The following is a 21,556-nucleotide window of genomic DNA, read 5'->3' on the forward strand; positions in this document are numbered from 1 at the left end:
TCTTACATCAAACACAACTTGATATCATTGCTCAGTTTAAGAAGTTATTCTGACGTTATAACTATCTATAACGTCTATCTATCTATTCCAACCACTTTTGCAAATTACAGATGGAATATTCAAGTACTTGGTAAGATTTTGCGATCTGAATACCAGGATTCGTTTGAACATTCATATATGTACACTGATCAGCCATAACATTAAAACCACCTCCTTGTTTGTACACTCACTGTCCATTTTATCAGCTCCACTTACCATATAGAAGCACTTTGTAGTTCTACAATTACTGACTGTAGTCCAGCTGTTTCTCTACATACTTTTTAGCCTGCTTTCACCCTGTTCTTCAATGGTCAGGACCCCCACAGAGCAGGCATTACACACAGGTGTGTTAGTGTGTGTTGTGCTGGTATGAGTGGATCAGACACAGCAGCACTGATGGAGTTTTTAAACACCTTACTGTCACTGCTGGACTGAGAATAGTCCACCAACCAAAAATATCCAGCCGACAGCGCCCCGTGGGCAGCGTCCTGTAACCACTGATGAAGGTCTAGAAGATGACCGACTCAAACAGCAGCAATAGATGAGCGATCATCTCTGACCTTACGTCTACAAGGTGGACCAACTAGGTAGGAGTGTCTAATAGAGTGGACAGTGAGTGGACATGGTGTTTAAAAACTCCAGCAGCGCTGCTGTGTCTAATCCACTCATACCAGCACAACACACACTAACACACCACCACCATGTCAGTGTCACTGCAGTGCTGAGACATTGACCATTGAAGAACAGGGTGAAAGCAGGCTAAAACAGTATGTAGAGAAACATGGACTACAGTCAGTAATTGTAGAACTACAAAGTGCTTCTATATGGTAAGTGGAGCTGATAAAATGGACAGTGAGTGTAAAAACCAGGAGGTAGCGTAGGCACAGGTTGTAGCGTCACAGTTCAATTAAACCAGCAGAGGACGACGTGGGTCATGGAGTTCCAATCTAATTAGTGATCATTGTTATCAGCTGTGAAGTGGCTTTAAATCCAGGCTGGAACAGCAGCTCTGTGCCTAGTCATTGCACAATAAATGACGAAGCCGGTAAGGTAGTGAGCTGGTTTGGTGAAGTTATATTAGTTTTATACATATAATTTATATTCTAGAGAGCAACAGTCAGTGTTCTCGGTTTTCAGAGAGCTGATTGCATTTGCCAATAAGGGAGGTTTAGGTGGAAATTTTATGAATGGCAGCTCTTCCACTTAAAGCAGACAACGCCCTTGGACAGTCAAACAGAAATGGGTTGTTGGGTGGAACTCACAACCACAATCCACACTTTTCACGAATGTCTAGGTTCTGCACTGCCCTGCTGCTCCTTCCCTGTAATGTATCAGCCATGAGCCCACCAGCAATCCACAGACGAATTATTTTGGTTCTCCATTCAGTAAATAACTGTCAGTCTATGTTCCTACTATAACTAGTTATTACTAGAAGATTTGTGTACATAACAGTTCACCTGTAGATGGAACTTGTGAGCATTATACTGTATAAGCATTATAGAAAGAGCATGTATTGGCATGTGGCGTCCTCTACTGGTCAATACACTGAAGCACATCTCAAACCAAAGAGCCTATAGATGTTTACAAGATTTAGTAGAACTCTGAAGTACCTTAAATTATAATCAAGTAAAAAAAAATTAATAATTGCTTAAGGAAAAATAAAATATTGAATATTAAATAGAGATAAAATATTTAAAGACATACCGTGTCTATCTGGTGGAGCATTATTACCAACAATTGGTACCAGAATTGCCAATGACAATGATGAAAAAGATCTTAGGTTTTTCTGGTGATATTGGAACATTCTGAATTAATCAGTAAGTGTATAAGCAATAAACTTTATTTTTTGTTTTAATATTTAACTCTTAGCTTTAATATATGCCAACTGCACTGTGCAAACCAGCCCCTGTAGATTATTTTAAGTAATGAGAAACCAATTAATTATAAACATAAATAAAAAATAAAGGTGGGGTGCTCTCTATACCCAGTAGATTTATGTAAAGTTTCTAGAAAACCAATAAACTTAATTATGAGCAATTAAAAATTTAAGTGAAATGTGTGAAACCAAACATGCAAGTGTAAATAAACTATACATTGTATGATAACATTGGATGCTTTATATGGAACTGCAAACCAGGGCAATTACGTATGAAAGAACAAGTGATGGTTTTATATTATTAAAAATAAAGTTTATCTAATGCCCAGCTGTGCCCAACAGCACGTCAACGACAATATGAGTCATTCTATAATTTGGGGTACATTCCATGTCCAATGATAATAATTATATTTATTCTAACTATTTTCTTTAAAAATGTCATATTTTACCTATTAATGGAAAACATGTTGTAATATCACAAAAACATGATGTGCATCCTATGCTTCATTTAGCTTGAAATTTGTCATGATGTTCCTAAATGAACAGTTTTTGCTGTGTCTGTTTTTTTAGTTGAGGATGCCTTGGTTTTAAAATAATGAATAAAATCATTAAGGGCAACAACATCTATTTTTTTATTTATTTTAAAAGTTTAAATACCAAAGAAAAATAATATTAAAATTTCTCTTTTAAATAATTTAAATATCTTTATTTATTAATGTCCGCAAAAGTTCTGTCAACTATGTTACTAACAGAACTCCACTCAGCAACTCAAAAATGGTTTGTTCTAAAATTATGTGACCAGCATTACATGATATCATTTTCCTCTGTGGAGGGTATATTGAACAAACTGTGGTGAATGTTCTCTTATTTTTTTATATATTTTATCTATAATAGAACATTGTCAATGAGTATATTAATTGACCGTCAACTATGTTACATACATTGTTATGGTTAAATTTTTTTTAATAATTTTAATTCAAACGTATGTTCAAATTAGACATTATTCTGTTCAAGAAATGACATGTGGTCAGCCAGGCAAGGTCTACCACTGAAGTTATGGGTCAAAATAGGGAAATTGTCAACTATGTTACCTGTCAACTAAGTTACCTAGTAGTCTACATCTACTGTCCCTTTAAAATAAAAAAAACAAAAAATGATGTTTAAGCTTTGCAAATAGTGGATATGTTACACTAAAGAATATATTAACTTGAACCACTGATTATTTTATTGAGAGAGAACATTGTTTTTGTACTTTTTTGGTGATGTGAAATGTACCCCAAATTATAGAATGACCCATATACTGTACATACAAAAACAAACAAAAGTACATTTTTACACACGTTTTTTGACGTTGATTTTTAAAAGTAGCTTTTAATATTCTACCTTATAGTTTTTACAGTTTTAAAAAAAAAAATGGGTTGAAGTAAAAGTCGTTGAGCAGTTTTATATCTGCAATAAAAGAAATAACACCAGCTCAGCTGAGCAGAATCTGTATAGTAACCCAGTACAAATGACTGCACGGTACACTGTTGTGTTTACATGTCTGCAGCAAATACTAAGGTAATTCTGTCTTCATCAAAAAAATGACCAAAAACGCATTTCAAGACGTCAGAAATATTGTTAACTAATAACACATAGTGGTGCAAACTCGATAAAAAAGGTTTAAGACGGAATATAAAATATTTACCAACGCTAAAGGTAACTACATCTACAAGCTAGCTGACTAGCATTAATGGCAAACTAACGTTACTTTACTAACAGTAATTCAGGACGTTTATGGATTATTTATTATTCATAACAAGCACTATAACGCAGTCATGAGGCATCTAAACACATCAAATTTGAGCTGTTAATATCAATAAAGTTCATTTTTATTATTACTGACTACTTTTTTAGACAGCCTGTAAATCCTCACTAAATGAGGAGACGACTTTTCAATGTCTCAAACCACAAGGGTGTAAAATACTCATCAAATGTTCATAAAACTAATAATAATAGTAATAATTATAATAATAATAACAACAATAATAATAATAATAATGATGATGTTGCGCTTGCTGTATAGCCAGTGTTCCTTACATCCAAATTTCACCATACATTTTATATAGGTTATTTCTAGATGAATAAAGATATAAATATGGTTTGGTGACTTTCTTAATATTCATTTTTAACCAAAAAGGAGGGAAAAACTTATGTGGAGGTAAAAGTAGATGTTTAATTTAATCAGATTTTTAAAGGATTCCAAAGAGTGGATTGACAGGTTGAAGCATTTTATTCAATTTATCATCTTTAGATCAAGAATCAGTGATTTTATTGCACATGCACAGCACTACATATGCCAACTGAGATACTTCCTGTGTGTGTGTGTGTGTGTGTGTGTAGGCATGGATGGCAGTAGGGTGAGCTCCATGTCTCAGTGGTGGAACTCTGATGTTTTCATCGTGTTTGTGGTGGTGTTGCTTCTCATCATTGTTGCCATCTTTGCCTTCTGCTGGATCAAAAGACGTCGTCCTGTACCAACTGAGTACTAATGCACAACACACCCACAAATAAATACATATACATATGCGTGTACATACATTTAATAAGACATGTGTTTTCCCTCTTTATCATCCAGGACACTAGCAGAAATTGAGATCATTCCACTTGACAATTTAGGAAAAAACAACCAACCCAGATTCACCCTGATGATCATCATGGAGCAGAAACATGCCTCTGAGCTCGTACAAACGTTAACATGCCGTAGTCGCTCCATTGTACATCAGTCATGCTCCTCTGTGACTGCTGAGATCGCCTCTACTTCGAGAGATCAGCCTCGAGCAGGCACTTCTTCTTCTTGTCATGATAAAACAGACAAAACACTTTGTACTGGACTAGAGTTAAGCTCACTGGAGAATATGCAAATTCCATCCACAGCCACAAATACAGTTACCAATGAGGAAGTAAATGACAATAGTGAAAGTGAAACAACTTGGTTCCAATGTGCCTCATAAATAATGTTATTGGTCATACAGGAAGATCTAAATAAATAAAGATGAAGGCCAATCAAAGATAATTTTTTGATTTTGGGTGAAAACCACGTTTTGAATGTACATTTACTGACCATTTACTGGTACTTTTACTGGCTAGACATACAACATACGTAGATGCACTGTGTTGCACTGAACACCTTATCTGTCCTCTTCTTCCCATCCATGCGATGACACTAGCAGGGTAATAACATATTTTTATAACTACACATTGGTGTGATTATGCAGAAGCTGGACTATTTGGACTATAATTACAACACAGTGTTCAAATTATTATAAAAAGGGAAAAAATATTTAACAACATTTTTAACGGAAGAAAATGACTTCATTGATTTCTAAAATAATATATATTGTTAGAAAAAACACAGGTACGTTCAGATTTCTTAAACTTTGACCGTTTAGTTTGCATCTGTAACCAGTTGTAGAGCTGCTCCTCTCTGCTGATCTTTTTTATGTTAGTTGGTTTAACATGGCAGAAGAGTTTACTATATCAGTGCAGTGGTGGAGATTTAACATTGGAATCAGATATATTAACGGATTCAAGATTTTTTTAATATTAATATACAGATTGGCAGGTTTCCAAGAAACTACAAATAAATATAAAACATTGTGTTCACTTTGTGTACATGGATTTGATCACCCAACTTAATTGCAGGGTTTTACAGTTCATTTAAGTAGCCTGAAAAACCAAAATAAATATCTATATACAGTGCCTTGCAAAAGTATTCAGCCCCCTTGAACTTTTCAACCTTTTGCCACATTTCAGGCTTCAAACATAACGATATGAAATTGTAATTTTTTGTGAAGAATCAACAACAAGTGGGACACAATCGTGAAGTGGAACGAAATGTATTGGATATTTTAAACTTTTTTTAGAAATAAAAAACTGAAAAGTGGGACGTGCAATATTATTCAGCCCCCTTGCGTTAATACTTTGTAGCGCCACCTTTTGCTGCGATTACAGCTGCAAGTCGCTTGGGGTATGTCTCTATCAGTTTTGCACATCGAGAGACAGAAATTTTTGCCCATTCTTCCTTGCAAAACAGCTCGAGCTCAGTGAGGTTGGATGGAGAGCGTTTGTGAACAGCAGTTTTCAGCTCTTTCCACAGATTCTCGATGGGATTCAGGTCTGGACTTTGACTTGGCCATTCTAACACCTGGATACGTTTATTTGTGAACCATTCCATTGTAGATTTTGCTTTATGTTTTGGATCATTGTCTTGTTGGAAGATAAATCTCCGTCCCAGTCTCAGGTCTTTTGCAGACTGCAACAGGTTTTCTTCCAGAATGGTCCTGTATTTGGCTCCATCCATCTTCCCATCAATTTTAACCATCTTCCCTGTCCCTGCTGAAGAAAAGCAGGCCCAAACCATGATGCTGCCACCACCATGTTTGACAGTGGGGATGGTGTGTTCAGGGTGATGAGCTGTGTTGCTTTTACGCCAAACATAACGTTTTGCATTGTGGCCAAAAAGTTCGATTTTGATTTCATCTGACCAGAGCACCTTCTTCCACATGTTTGGTGTGTCTCCCAGGTGACTTTTTATAGATATCTTTGAGAAATGGCTTTCTTCTTGCCACTCTTCCATAAAGGCCAGATTTGTGCAGTGTACGACTGATTGTGTCCTATGGACAGAGTCTCCCACCTCAGCTGTAGATCTCTGCAGTTCATTCAGAGTGATCATGGGCCTCTTGGCTGCATCTCTGATCAGTCTTCTCCTTGTTTGAGCTGAAAGTTTAGAGGGACGGCCGGGTCTTGGTAGATTTGCAGTGGTCTGATACTCCTTCCATTTCAATATGATCGCTTGCACAGTGCTCCTTGAGATGTTTAAAGCTTGGGAAATCTTTTTGTATCCAAATCCGGCTTTAAACTTCTCCACAACAGTATCTCGGACCTGCCTGGTGTGTTCCTTGGTCTTCATGATGCTCTCTGCGCTTTAAACAGAACTCTGAGACTGTCACAGAGCAGGTGCATTTATACGGAGACTTGATTACACACAGGTGGATTCTATTTATCACCATCAGTCATTTAGGTCAACATTGGATCATTCAGAGATCCTCACTGAACTTCTGGAGTGAGTTTGCTGCACTGAAAGTAAAGGGGCTGAATAATATTGCACGCCCCACTTTTTAGTTTTTTATTTCTAAAAAAAGTTTAAAATATCCAATAAATTTCGTTCTACTTCACGATTGTGTCCCACTTGTTGTTGATTCTTCACAAAAAATTACAATTTCATATCGTTATGTTTGAAGCCTGAAATGTGGCAAAAGGTTGAAAAGTTCAAGGGGGCTGAATACTTTTGCAAGGCACTGTATATTAAGTAAAGCTAAGTAAATAAAACTAACCCACTAAGAATCATCATGAAGTGTGATGGTGGTGTAACAGTTTATGTCTTATATTCACACGGATGATTTGTACTAGACTTGATCCTGATCTTGACCTGCTATTTTTACCACGGCTATTTGGTACGCTTCTCTCTGCAGACTGAGGATATCTTTACATTTTGAGAGTTCCTGTTTAAGTGTCTCCAGCTCTTTATTCTTTTCTTCCATCTGTCTGTTGAACTCTTCTTGCATCTTCGTTTTCGAGGTCAAAATGTTTCTTTGAAGTTCAGGCAGGATGATCTTCATAAGGTTCCTCTCTGCCGCCATCCTGGCCTCCTTGTCGAACACCTCCCCGATCTTTTCTATCTCCAGCTGGTGTCTCTCCTCCATCTCTCTCTTCTCCCTATCTCTGTTTTCTTTTAGTCTTTTCACCTTTTCTTCCACTTCCGTCCTTCGCTGAACTTCATGTAGCAGTTTCCTCTCAAGTTCTCTCTTTTTCTCCTCATCCTTCTCTTTCTTCATTTTTCTCTCCAGTTCAGTTGTTCGGTCGTTAAGTTGCCTAAGGACTCCGTCATGCTCCTGGATTACTCTCTCAATGTTTCTCAGAGAGTCATGCACCTCCTTATCTTTCTCCTCTTGCTTTAAGATCTTGGTCTCTATTGCTCTGATCTGAGATTCTGTTTCTAGGTAGATCTTACTGCTGTAGAACCTTTCTTTGTTTCCATCCACCATTTGCTCTTATCTTCTCCAGTAGCTCCATGACCTGAGAACCATTTCCACTGTCCTTAATGTTAAGACAGTACGTCATGTTTCTACATTTCTCCACAAGTCTTTGGACCTCCTGGTTTCCTGATAGAATAAACTTGTTGATGTTCTTTTTCTGAATTTCATCAGTAACAGTGAAAAGTATCATCGTGTTTTGCCAACATGTCTCCCCAAATAGCATCTCTATTCTCTCCAATGTTTCTTCCTGCTCTGCTGTGAACTGCTTTGCTGGTAAGACCAGGAGAAAGGCATGGGGTCCAGGAGAAGATAGACTGATGCAGACTCTGACATCTTGTCTGAGCTGCTCCAAAGAGAGTCCAGGGCTGAACCAGTCAGAAGTGTCCACAACAGTTACCTTCCTTTCAGCTACCTCTGCTTGGGTGCTCATACTTTGTTGGGTGGATGCAGTTGGTCCAGCTTGGCTCATCTTGCCTATTTCCAGTATTGTGTTTGCTGCTGAACTCTTCCCGGAGCCACTCCTGCCCAGAAGCACCAGCCTAAGTTCTGATACAGGGCCTGGCACTGGATTCACTGGTTTGGAGGTTTCTTTACTCACTGAAAATAAAGAAAAATAAGTAAATAAACACTCATGTCTGTAGCTAATCATTTTTTGAAGTCATAAAATGTTTGATACATAAATAATATACTATGTTTGATGTAGTAAATACGTTCTTAAACTGACTTTTCGAAATATATCTTAAACTGAATACACATATTTAAAATACGATTTATTCATGCCAAACTCATCATAAAACTAAATCATTAATCACTTACAATTTGGACGGTCTCCATCTGTACTATTCTATCTATCACGTCTTGCTGAGTCTTGAATAGATTTACTTACTAGGATCAAAATATTAGAAAGTGAATAATTTGGCATCATTCAATAATTTATTTATAATATATTACATTGGAATCATTTTATATCATACATAACTCACTCAATAGTTCCGGGTCTGTAAGCTGCTCGTTTTCCTCCGACAACTCGTTTTTCAGATGCTCCAGTAAGCTCATCATCTCCTGTAATAAAGGGTTCTCGGGCGACGCCTTCTTTCCTAGAGTCTCCATCTCTTCGACTGTATTCTTCAGTATCTTGTCTTTGAAACACAGCAGTTTGTTCATGTTCTTCAGTTGAGCATCTGTTTCTGTGAGCAGCTTCAATTTCTCGCTAAATTCTTTGTCCTTTTGCTCAAGATGGCTCTTCATTTCATTTATTTGTGTTTGTGTCTCCTGTATCTGTGAATCTTTTATTTTCAGCTCTTGATCTCTCTCTTGTAGATCCTTTTCTCTGTTCGACAGTTGTTTAGTTGTGTTTTCTAGTTTAGTGTTCATATCATGCAGCAGTGCATCTTTCTCCTTGATGATTTTCTCTTTGTTTTTCTCTTCTGTATTTCTGATCTCTCCTTTCCATGGCTCTTTATTTCCCGGTGATTTAGAAGCACCCTCCAGTTCCGGCTTGGTGTTCTTCAGCTGTTCTTCCAATAAATCCAGTTTGCAGTACTTCTCTGCAAGCTGATTCATAAGACTCCTAACATCTGTTTTATATTCTGTAATATCAATATTAGTGTTTGCACAATTTTGATAAAGTGATAAAGCATTATTAAAAAATGCATCATCCCTAATTTTCTACAAACCATTTGGCTGTGTAGCTTTTTAAAAATTGTATTTAAGAATTTTATCAAGCTTCTTTACATTTACCATGATTGTTACTTGGTGCCTGAGTGTTTTTTTAACTAATGGCAATGAGAAATAAATACTATTATTATAATTATGAATGTTCAAAGAAAAGATTCCAGCGTTTTTGCTGACCAAATATATTGTATTTTGTATTTAGAATTTGATGCCTGCAACACATTTATAAAGATACTAATTCTCTGTGGTCTGATTTGCCTCTTTGTAGTGCATCATATATTTTCAGTAAGAGTCAGATCAGGACTGCAGCATGGCCAGACAAGCACACACACTCTGTCTACAAAACCCCACTGTTGCAGTATAATGAAGATTATCCTACAAGTTTGACCGTCCCCTCCATACTTACCAGTTAGCAATGCATTTCCCTCCATCAACATCCTCTCCTCATCTGTCCATTCTCTATTACTCTGTGCAAATGGATAAAACAGTGTGAGGGTCAGAGATGAAACTACAGGAGGGTCAAATGTGTCTCCATTTTACATTGGTGTACACATATAAGTACACGTCAGTGTATCTAATTATACATTTTTGTCTTGTGAAATGTACATACTAAAGCTACAAAGGACACGCCCTTGAGAGTAGCACTCCTACAACAGGTAAAGTTGCATTGCAATGCTTTCATTTCTAGGAGATTAACAGTCAATCACAATCAGACTGCCAGTCTGTGCTGCTGAGAAGCATAACCATAAAAGGAAGCTATCACCACCGTATTTCACAGGGTCATGGTGTTACCTGGATGATGTGCCTTTTTTACATTTACAGCATTTTGCAGATGGATGTATCCAGAGTGACTTACTGAGGTGGTTTCTCAGTAAACACAAAAATTATAATAATAATAATGTGATGAGGGTCTTTTCGTCTTTTAAAGATAATTTAGTGATAAATGTTAAAGCAGCTGCTATAATGTTAAAGGGAAAAATGTTAGTACTCACCTGTCGGATGTAGACTGTATAGAAATGTAAAAAAGGTATTTATTACACTATGTAATAAAATCAATACAATAAAATGTATAAAATATGATTTAAAGACACATAATTTGAATTAGTCTATTGAATTACAGCTTGATACTCACCGGGTGAACCAAAATGTGCCTGTAGAAGTAAATAATACAGTGTGTTCATGTCTCAGGGCATTAAAAGTAATGTTAATTTATAAATGTTAATGCAGGCATTCCTAGCATTTCTCATTTTAGATTCCTTTACATCTCTTACATTACATCTCTTACATCATACTATCCAAACATTATTTAACCCAAAAGACAAACAGCTGCTTGTAATCCAAACACTTGGCATCAAATTAAACGCAGCAGTGTGTATTGTTTAATAACACAAAGTAATTTTTTAATTATTTTAACACTAATGCATATTAAACCTGTCACACAATAAACTTAGCAGTTTGCATCCAACCGTAAGGGACAAGCATTTCTTGGCAGTGCTACTATAGAATAATATACTATAGTATATTACTGATCACATGGACGAAGTAAAAGCCCTCTGGAGATAAGCTACATGATGACACTGTACCTGTCAAGCATGGTGGTGGAAGTATTATGATCAAGGGCTGTTTGCTGTCAGTGGAACTGGTGTGTTTTAATATGGGTTGCACTTGTATCATATTGAATCATTTTCTTGTTGGGATAAGCCTTTCTAACTTTTGACCTCAACTGTATAAGCGTATAAAATCAGCCATTAGCAAGTGTATCATAAATTAAAGTTAAAAACGTACCTGTGTGGGACTGTCTGTGTAACATGAAACAGAGAAAAACATAACATTACATAACCACTCAAAAGTTAACCTGCATTGATTTAAAAACATTTTAAAAACACAGTAAACAAAACAGACCTAAGAGCAACACAAACATAAATGATTGGAACTTCTGGTAAAAAAAAAAAAAGATCATAGAATATGAAATTGTGGATTTGTAATGTTTTGGGGATGATTTTTCCCTGAATCATAATTTGTAATGTGGTTCATTCATGTGACTGATTTTGTGGTGTATACATAATCCGAATCTTACCTATATACATCTCTGCTGTTACAGTAAGTTCTTCCACTCTGTCTCCACTGATGACCTGGCACAGGTAGTCACCTAAATCTGACCACGAGCAGTTTCTCAGCTGTAGGGACACATGTCCTTCATCCAGGGCCTGAGTGAACAGACTCATTCTGCCTATGAAGCCTTTTCCCTCGATCATCTGTCTGTTCTGATAGAGGCATACACAGCGGGTCCTCTTAAACCACCGGATCTCCATGTCTGCTGCACTGATCGCAGGTTGCAGGTGACATGACAGAATGACCGAGGATAAAGAGTGACACTCTCTATCACTGGGTCCAGTAAGTTTAAATTCATCTGTATTGAAAAAAGGCACACAAATACACACATTTACACCATTCTGTGATGCTAAATCAGGGGAGCAAAACATCAAAAACACTATATTGATTTATTTTAAATTAATTAATAACAAGGTAAGCTAGGAATGATTGCTCAGGACTAATACCAACATGCACTAAGTTCTGACCATGTTGGGCACACTTGGACTAAGTAAAACACTGGTAAACTTCAGAAAGAGTGTTGACTTACTGTTAATTACAGCTGCCATTTTTTAGTTGTTCCTAAGATTCAGACTAAACAAAGAAAGAAACATTCACACATAGTTAATATATGCAGTCCAAATCAATTACACACGTCATGGCAGTGATTTCTGCACCTGTCATTGAGAAAATCCTCTTCCACTGTGTCCAAATACTAATTAAGATACAACACCACAAGTTATTCCCGAGAGCAACTGGCACACCGGCACATTCGCTTTCTCTTGGGGAGGGTTTGTAGTAAAAAAGAGAAAGGCATTCAACAATGTACCCACATGGTGGTGGTGGTGGTGGTGGTGGTGGTAGTGTTCTGCTGTTGGGTTGTTGTGCTGTGAGTTGAATCTATGTATTGTACTGAAAGATTATCTACCTTTAATGTAATTACGTGTTCCACCACATCAATGCACAACGAACTTATTAAAACTGGTTTTAAAACGACTAAACCAGGTAAATATAAAACTGGGTGTGTCAGGTCCTGTCCTCAACCCTATAAAATATCTGAAGAGATAATTGTATTAGTATAACAGTTTACTCTTTGTTGTACTTTAGCATTATGCTAATTCCACTTACCTTTGCTGTTTTTTTTTTCGAATACTGCATCAGCTTAGGTGTGTCCACGTTTTGAACAGCTTATGTTGTGTTTATAAGAGTGTAACAAATAAGAATTTTAATTATTTATGTATTACAAACTATTCTTCAAAATACTCCATTTCACCTCCCAGAGTGGAAACCTATGAGAGGCCGTGTAGGCCATAATTCTAAGATTAATTCTCTCACACACACTATCATACTCTCTCACACACACCATCATACTCTCTCACACACACTATCATACTCTCTCACACACACCATCATACTCTCTCACACACTATCATACTCTCTCACACACACCATCATACTCTCTCTCACACACACCATCATACTCTCTCACACACCATCAAGGTGTTAAAAGGAGGCCAGGAAGGAGGACAGGAAGTCAGATTGGCTTACAGCTGTAAGAACAGAGCCTGCACATAAATTGGTCTACAAAAAACATTTAAATCTGGCAGCAGACCTTTTAACAATGACTACACTTTTGTTGAACTAGCCATGATATTTCTACTTTCTACCTTTTTTACAAGGTTACTTTGGTTTGTGGAAATAAATGGTAATGAGGAGGACATGTTTTACTATTTTTGTCCATCACAATGAGATGCATTTAGAACATTGAAAGGAAAACTGACAGCATGGGACATACCAGCATGATTCTGGAAATATTATTTTGTGAGCTTAATGGATAAACACTGACAACTTTTTACTTTCTTTTAATTAGCCCGCAGTTAGAAGGAGGTGACAGTCAATGAAGTTTGGGTGCATTGGAGGCACATTATGCATGTTTTTGTTCCCTAAAAAATTTATAGGAAAACTCAAGATCAGTAGAAATTAGACATAGGGATATATTTTCTCCAAGATTACCTCCAACAATCAGAACTGGTCATCCTACATAAACAAATTACCTTCGGTTTGTCTCTTGAAATTCGTTGCTAAAGAATAGCTGTATGCTTTGGAATCATCAGGAGGAAATTATACAGGCACAAATAGCAACTTCAAATTGGTTAACTGACGTGTGTGTGTGTGTGAGAGAGAGAGCATACAGCAATGTCTGCGACTTTGGCTGACATTGTTAATAAGATTCTTCAAATCACCCCAAATGCAGATGAAAGGTACGTGCTAGGAGGACAACAGTCTTGCAACATCAGAAAACAGCGCTGGCATGCGCTGCAGGTGCTGGACCCAAATGGACATGCCTTCCATCACGGGTGTGCAACTGGCCAAAGAATTTACAATGTTCAAATTCCAAATTAGTTATGGTTATTAGAGTTATTTGTGATAGTAATTAAAACGTCATAATGTATTTCTGATAAATGAAACAATGCAGTAATGTTTAAAAAAAAAAAAAAAAAAAAAAAAAAAAAAAAAAAAAAAAAAAAACGAGGACACCCCATATAATATTTAGATATTTATTATTAAGTTATGGACAGGTCAGGAAATCACTATTATACTGGTTAACAAAGATCTTGTCCCAAGCAAACAAATGTTTCTTATTTATTGTTGCATGCAGAAACCAAATATTTCAGAACAGTCTCAACAGCAAATTATCTGTCACTCAGGTGGATTAAGGTATCCTTAGTCCTTGTAGTCATACAATGACTGGTGTGGTACTTCTGTGGTCACTAGATGCTGTTGTCGTGTCAACCTCCACACCACTGTCCTCTAAATCTGTGGTGACAAACTAAAAACAAACAAAACAAACACACACACACAATGCATTTAGAAAATGTTGGGGGTTAGCCTATTGCCAAACCATGAAATCTAAATGCTACAAATTACTTATTATTATTAATAATATGCAATATAAACATACTGCTTACATTATTTTTAAATAACTTACCGTAAATGTGTCATTGTCTAATGTACACTGCCTTTGATGTAAATGTATTGTCAATCATGAAGCCATTTAGTTTCTGGCCCTCGTGCAACTTTGGTGAAACCAGTTTGTTTCCTCATGCCATCAAAAGTTCAATACTGAAATCACAAAAATTGAATTTAGTTTCAAAACCAGTCTATAGCAATTCACCCAATCAAATATTTAGAGAACAGTTACTCAAGAGAGCTTGGTCTCAATCTATAATGAATTACATTTTCTGTAATAAAAAAAAGATAACAAACTTTAATAGTACAAGTGACTAAGTTAGAATGAGCACTGAGACAGATTTTGAAATGTTAGACTGTAAGTCTGTAGCTTTCCATGTGCAGCAGCTTGTTTATGATTGTGTATACAAAATGAATCTATATTTTATTTTACTTATTAAGACCTACATAGGGAAGAGTCCAAAAGTTCCATGTAATTCGACTCGAATGTAGTGACACATTAATGTGGAGCAACTATAGCCATTAAAACGATAAAGTAATTTTATTTATTGTTCTTTAAGAAAGCTTCCAAAACAAAGTTTCTTATAAATGTGCTTTATGAGAACTCACTTACTTAGTTTGGCATTACTAGAACGTTTAAAACGTGTAATTTGCAGACGGTCCCTTACAAAGACGAATATTTATTAAATATCCCAATCTAAACCCGACTCTATCAGAAGCTAAATGAAGAGGTGAATGATGTAGTGAACTCACCTGTCCCCTGACTCTGGAGCCTCTGCTCTCTGTGGTTGAGGCTGATATGGAGCTCGCAGCACTCGGCTGATGGTTCGGATATAAAGCTTCACCGCATCTCTTCCTCCGCGGCCGCGTTTAGACTCCTGTCGGGCTGTCGGGTTTAAATCCACATTTCTGACATGGATGTGGCAGCGGTGGAAAAGTTTAAAATGTTAACAGGCCGATGCTCCATTGATTCTCTCTCGGTCCACTATCCTCTCCTATCAGTAGTAATGAGGAAGGCGGGACATGTCTGTGAAATCCCGCGTCTTCCACCAATCAGGTACTGAGAATGTAATATTACTTCCGTTTCAATCAAACTCGTTTCCGTATCAATCAAACTCTCTCACACACACTATCATACTCTCACACACACACCATCAAACTCTCTCACACATACAACTATTCTTATTCACATGCACTATCATTCTGTCTTACATTCACTATCATTCATATCGTTCCATAAACATGATTATTTGCATTCACATACAGTATTTATTACGCTTACATATAATAATATTCTCTTACACATACAGTAGATCTTTGTTTTACATAGCTATAGTTATATGTGCAAGAGAGAATAGTGCTGTGTGTATGAGAGTATAATAGTAAATAAAAGAAAGTGTGATTATAGTTGTAAGAGGGTATAGTAGTATATGTGAAAGAGTATAGTAAACCATGTATGAGAGTATGATGGTGTGTGTGTGAGAGTATGATGGTGTGTGTGAGAGAGTATGATGGTGTGTGTGTGAGAGTATGATGGTGTGTGTGAGAGAGTATGATGGTGTGTGTGTGAGAGTATGATGGTGTGTGTGTGAGAGTATGATGGTGTGTGTGTGAGAGTATGATGGTGTGTGTGTGTGAGAGTATGATGGTGTGTGTGTGAGAGTATGATGGTGTGTGTGTGAGAGTATGATGGTGTGTGTGTGAGAGTATGATGGTGTGTGTGTGAGAGTATGATGGTGTGTGTGAGAGAATTCAACTTAGAATTATGGCCTACACGGCCTCTCATAGAAACCTAATGCTTTTAGTTTCACCTACGTTCCAGTGTTCAGATACCAGAAACGAGCAGAAACGAGCAGACTCCACCCTGTTACTCCTTTGTTAATGGCAACAGGTTTTTCTTCCTTATACACACGCACACATCATGACTACAACAGTGCACAAGGTGCAACAAGACAACACAGTCTTATGCAGTGATATGAAAAAGTACGCACAGTTAGACTTTTAAAAAATATATATATTTCATTGTAATTTTGAAGGAAAAAAATGTTTATGGTTTAATTGTTTTTGCTTTATTTGGTTTTAGCACAAACTTTAGCCCAGGTCTAAACTGGGTTTAAAATTACGCCCACCTTTTCCTTTTCTAGCTGAATTTTTTAGGCTTTTTATTTAGAGAGTAGATAACCCTATAATGCAGCTGGAAATAACAGATAAAAGACCATGATGATACTTTACCATGATTAAAAGGCAATTTTGAGAATCTTCTTTTGTAATCTAGGTTTCATGTAGTTAAATGCCCTTATTTAAATTGAAGCTGAAGGTGAAGCTTTGACTTTGACTTTGATTCTCCAAAAGATGCTGAGAGCAAATACGCAGCTGTAACTGTGAACAATAGCAATAACAGCAGGACTTTTTTCAGTTCACTATGGTTGTTAAGGTCTTTAATTATATGTAGCCCTGTTTAATTTTTCACAACATCGCTTCAATAAATAAATATGGTTTTAAATTTGATGCTTGTATATCTCACACTAGTGGCGATTCCGTGACCATTATATTTGACCAGTCAAAGGTCTGCAATGTTTCTTGCTTCACCCATACAACCCACCTTGTTACGCTTGGTCTCAGGTCAAGGAGGGTAATTAAATTTGGCATGTGTACTTGGGTACTATACAAATCACTTGGCAATGGAAACGACCACCAAATGTGGGATCATGAATTTAAAAACTTTCTGTGCCATTTTGCAACCCTGCGATGGAAAAAGGTCATAAGTCGGTGTTCAGGCATTCAGGTCGTGGATTTATTACATTTTGGGCTGATTGTAGTTGCTTGTAGTTCACATGTTGAGAGCAGCAGATGGGCAGGATCATGTTTTTAATTTCTTCAGAAGAACACACATGTACCTGAACATTTAGAGCTGTGGCTGTGATATACATTATGTCCTTGGCATATGGGTATGCTTTCAAAATAATAGTAAGAGGTAGCATATACAGTATATATATACTGTATATTTAAAAAGAGATGGTCCAAGTCATATGTTTTTGTCAAATACATACATTTATATGTGAAATAGTTAAATAAAAGTCAAAACAGTATTTAATCTTAGAATACACAGACCCCATTTTCTGTGATGACAAAAGTTCACAGTAAAGATTTCCAGTGTTTTCACTGATCAAGTATAAAAATTGTAGTGCTTACTCACAAATGTTCTATTATTTCTTTCTGCTTTGAACTGCTAAGGGCAGCAACTCGATTAGCACATAATGTTGTATGTGAGCATTATACAACCATGTTTACTTTTGATATAACTTAATCTTAAATTATAAATGTGAATGTAATTGCACTTATTGTTAAGAAGGTAAATTCATTAGATTTGTAAAACCAGCACATAAAATATACAGTATAATACATATGAAATGTTTTAGTTTTAAATATGTGTATGAAACTTGCACTCTATTTTCTTCTTATTTCTCCCCCACTCTTGACTAAGTAACCTTCCCTGTGAGTAAGTAAGAGTCGGTGGCCCCACAAACTCTACACATCAGTGAAAGAAATCCTTAAATTTTTGAAAAAATCCCTTTGGTGATTCCTGCCCTGAACGAGGTTTCCCTGACCCTATGATGCTCTGTAAATAAAGATTATTGGTCTTTTCAAATAATATTCTTTGTTGAAGTGTCTCAATAAGTCCATTCCTTTCCTGCAACTGCTGTTCCATCTTTGCTTTTGAGGCGAAAAACATTTTTTGGAGTTTGGGCATAATTATCATGAGATTTCTTTCCATCTCTATCCTGACCTCTTTTTCATACATCTCTCTGATTTCCTCCATCTCTTGTTGGTGTCTTTCCTCCATCTCTCTCAACTCCTTTTCTTTCTCTTCTTTGAGTCTCTTTTTGTTTTCTTCCATTGCTGTCTTCCTTTCTACCTTTACCTGAAACTCCCTCTTAAGTTCTCTCTTTTTTTCTTTATTCTTCTCTTTCTTCATCTGTCTCTCCAGTTCAGTTGTTCGGTCGTTGAGTTGTCTGATATCTTTTTCATGCTCCTGGATTACTCCATCTAACTTTCTCTGCAAGTCCTGCTTTTCTGTTTCCAGTTTTTCAAAAAAATTGTTCTCTTTTCTTATTTTATCCTTTTGCGTTTCCTTCAGGATTATTGTCTTTATTTCATTAATCTCAGCGCCTATGTCTAGGTATGTCTTACTGCTGTATAATCTATTGCTATTTCCACCCACCATCTCATCTATCTTCTCCAGCAGCTTTAAGATCTGAGAGCCATCTCCCCACTCTTTAATGTTGATACAATGATACCTGCTACCACATTTTTCTAAAAGTACCTGGACATTTTTGTGTTGAATAAAATTATCAATGTTTTTCCTTTTTCCAATGTTTTCATCAGCAACAGTGAAAAGAATCATGGTGTTACTCCAACACCCCTCCCCCAAAATATTCTCCATTTTATTCTCCAGCATTTCTTGCTCCTCTCCCTTTGACTGCGTTACTGGTAGGACCAAAAGGAAGGCATGGGGTCCTGGAGCAGCTAGATTGATACAACATTCCACATCTTCTCTCAGCATCTCCAGAGAAAGTGCAGGGTTAAACCAGTCAGGAGTGTCCACCACAGTCACCTTTCTCCCGGCTACTTGCCCCTGTGTGCTCTTACTCTGTTGAGTGGATGTAGATGTTCCAGCCTCCCTCCTCTCCTCTCTGCCAAGGATTGTGTTTCCTGATGCAGTCTTTCCAGACTCAGTCTTTCCCAGCAGCACCAGCCTCAGTTCTGGCAGATCATACACTGAAGAACCTGCACCAGAGGATATTCCACTCACTGAAGATAAGAAAACAAAGAGTTAATTAAAACAGGTTCTTACTACACTATAGTTCATTTCTATTAAGGTGGTGGCTATTATTACAAGATTACAAGATCTATAGGTTGATTTATTGTTAAATATATGGCAATGATACTTTATTATACACTGTCATTATGCATTTATGCCTTTCCAGTTTTTTTTTTGTGTTTTTGAATAATAGATCTAGTAAATACTAGTTTATCTCTTTCATAAGACATACTTACTTAGCAGATCTTCTTGTCTTTCCTGGTCTTGAAGTTTCTTGTTTATTTCCATGAGCTCTGGTTTCTTTTGATCTAGTATGTCCATCAGCTTCAGCTTTACATTTTCCATTATTTCCATCTCCTTCATTGTCTCCTTCAGCTGTAACTGAGTCTCCATTAATTTTCGAAAAAGTGTTTCCTTCTCTTCCAGTGCCTGTTCCTTCATCTGAATGATCTGCGCATTTTCAGTCAGAAGTACTTCGTTTTTCTGAACCTGTCTGCTCAGCTCTTTATGCATCTTTGCCGTTAAGGCCAAAATAGACTTTTCCATCTTTCTTTTATCTTTCAATCTGTTTGCTTTTTCTTCTAATTTTGTCATTTTATTTGTAACCTCTTGTTTTAGCTTCCTCTCAAGTTCCCTCTTTTTCTCTGGATCATTTTCGTTTTTTAACTTTCTCTCCAGTTCAGCTGTCGAGTCCTTAAGTTGTCTGATGTCTTCCTCATGCTCTTGTATTAATTCCTCTGTTTTGCTCAAAGAGTCCTGCACTTCTTTTACTAGTTGTTCCTTTGTTTCATTCTCTTCTTTCATTATTTTTGCTTCTTTTGGCCTGCAAACCTTTTCCTGTATTGCTTTATTTTGAAATTCAGTCTTCAAGTAGATCTTACTGCTGTAGAATCCCTCTCTGTTTTCTTCAACCATCTTCTCTATTTTCTTTAGCAAATCTGAGACCTGAGATCTATTCCCATGTTCCTTGATACTAAGGCAATGGAACCTGTTTCCACATTTATTTAAAAGTTCTTTGACTTCTTGGTTTCCTGACTGTATAAACTCCCCAATGTTCTTTTTTTGAGGTTCATCAGTAACAGTAAAAAGAATCATCGTGTTTTTCCAACATGTTTCCCCAAATATCTGCTCCATTTTCCCCTGCATTCCTCTGTCCTCTTCGGTAGATTGCTTAAGCGGAATAACCAGGAGCAAGGCATGAGGTCCTGGAGCAGATAAAAAAACACATAATCTAACATCCTGCCTCAGCTCCTCCAGAGAGAGTCCAGGGCTGAACCAGTCAGGGGTGTCCACAACAGTCACCTGTCTCCCAAACACTTTCCCTTGTGTACTTTTACTGTGCTGGGTGGATGTAGGTGTTCTAGCCTGGCTTCTTTTCTGTATGCCTAGAATAGTGTTTCTGGCTGCAGTCTTCCCAGACCCGGTCAACCCCAATACCACCAGCCTCAGTCCTGAATCTGCACCCACTGAAAATAAACAAGTATCTTATTTAACAAAAGAATATTCTGCTACATTGCGCTCTTATTGATGTATATAAATACTTGGTAACCGAGGGAGGTTACAGGATATTACAATATATTTATTATAATATATCTATTAGCCAAGAAACTTTATCATGTAAAGTTCTTTCTGTAGGATTTTTTATGTATGAATATTGCATATCGGAGTTGTGTTCAGCCAAGTTGTTGTTTTAATTGTTTACTGTAGACCAGTTCTGGCTCTGACATTCTTTTTTTCCAGTTCATATGCTTGTATTATTGAGTAATTATTATTACTGTGTGATAATAGTAATAATAATAATAATAATAATAACAGCTTACCTGTTTACCATTTTAACACTTTCTGTTTATTACCAGGATTTACCAGGAGTTTTAAATTCTAAACCACTTACTTTCTGGGAAATTGACTGCCATACTCTGTGATCTTCCAAAGGTCGTTGTTTGAGTTTCTTCTTTAACTAAAACAACAGGAAAAATATACATCAGCAGATGTAGTAAGCATTTAAAT

General features: G+C 36.7%; 2 protein-coding genes, 1 long non-coding RNA gene and 1 pseudogene across 3 annotated transcripts; 1 reads left to right on the plus strand and 3 right to left on the minus strand.

Moving 5' to 3' along the window:
- Positions 1-3,409: 3,409 nt before the first annotated feature.
- Positions 3,410-4,970, plus strand: si:dkey-111e8.4 (uncharacterized protein LOC793802 homolog). The gene is made up of 3 exons (XM_062989060.1): positions 3,410-3,475; positions 4,298-4,439; positions 4,533-4,970. Exons 2-3 carry the CDS (start codon positions 4,300-4,302, stop codon positions 4,906-4,908), a joined length of 516 nt encoding a protein of 171 aa, XP_062845130.1. The 5' UTR covers positions 3,410-3,475; positions 4,298-4,299; the 3' UTR covers positions 4,909-4,970.
- A 2,392-nt stretch (positions 4,971-7,362) lies between these two features.
- On the minus strand, positions 7,363-11,978 carry LOC134303693 (uncharacterized; annotated as a pseudogene).
- Positions 11,979-14,332: 2,354 nt separating this feature from the next.
- On the minus strand, positions 14,333-15,717 carry LOC134303459 (uncharacterized). The gene is made up of 3 exons (XR_010007651.1): positions 15,481-15,717; positions 14,747-14,880; positions 14,333-14,587 (listed from the first exon to the last, which is right to left on the minus strand). It is a non-coding gene; the product is annotated as an uncharacterized LOC134303459 (long non-coding RNA).
- Positions 15,718-16,646: 929 nt separating this feature from the next.
- On the minus strand, positions 16,647-21,462 carry LOC134303694 (GTPase IMAP family member 7-like). The gene is made up of 5 exons (XM_062989168.1): positions 21,441-21,462; positions 19,786-21,015; positions 19,378-19,539; positions 18,515-18,801; positions 16,647-16,652 (listed from the first exon to the last, which is right to left on the minus strand). The coding sequence occupies exons 1-5, from the start codon at positions 21,460-21,462 to the stop codon at positions 16,647-16,649; spliced, it is 1,707 nt and encodes a 568-aa protein (XP_062845238.1).
- Positions 21,463-21,556: the final 94 nt, after the last annotated feature.

This window comes from Trichomycterus rosablanca, chromosome 26 (assembly GCF_030014385.1).
Source record: "Trichomycterus rosablanca isolate fTriRos1 chromosome 26, fTriRos1.hap1, whole genome shotgun sequence".
Classification (NCBI taxonomy): Eukaryota; Metazoa; Chordata; class Actinopteri; order Siluriformes; family Trichomycteridae; genus Trichomycterus; species Trichomycterus rosablanca.

Bases quoted from the DNA above. Each gene is read 5' to 3' on its own strand.
- si:dkey-111e8.4 (XM_062989060.1), top strand. From the start codon at position 4,300: ATGGATGGCAGTAGGGTGAGCTCCATGTCTCAGTGGTGGAACTCTGAT. The intron at 4,440-4,532 runs GTACTAATGCAC...TTTATCATCCAG, and splicing joins CGTCGTCCTGTACCAACTGA to GACACTAGCAGAAATTGAGA.
- LOC134303694 (XM_062989168.1), bottom strand. From the start codon at position 21,462: ATGGCAGTCAATTTCCCAGAAA. The intron at 21,016-21,440 runs GTAAGTGGTTTA...GTTTATTTTCAG, and splicing joins GGCAGTCAATTTCCCAGAAA to TGGGTGCAGATTCAGGACTG. The intron at 19,540-19,785 runs GTAAGTATGTCT...TCTTATCTTCAG, and splicing joins AAGACAAGAAGATCTGCTAA to TGAGTGGAATATCCTCTGGT.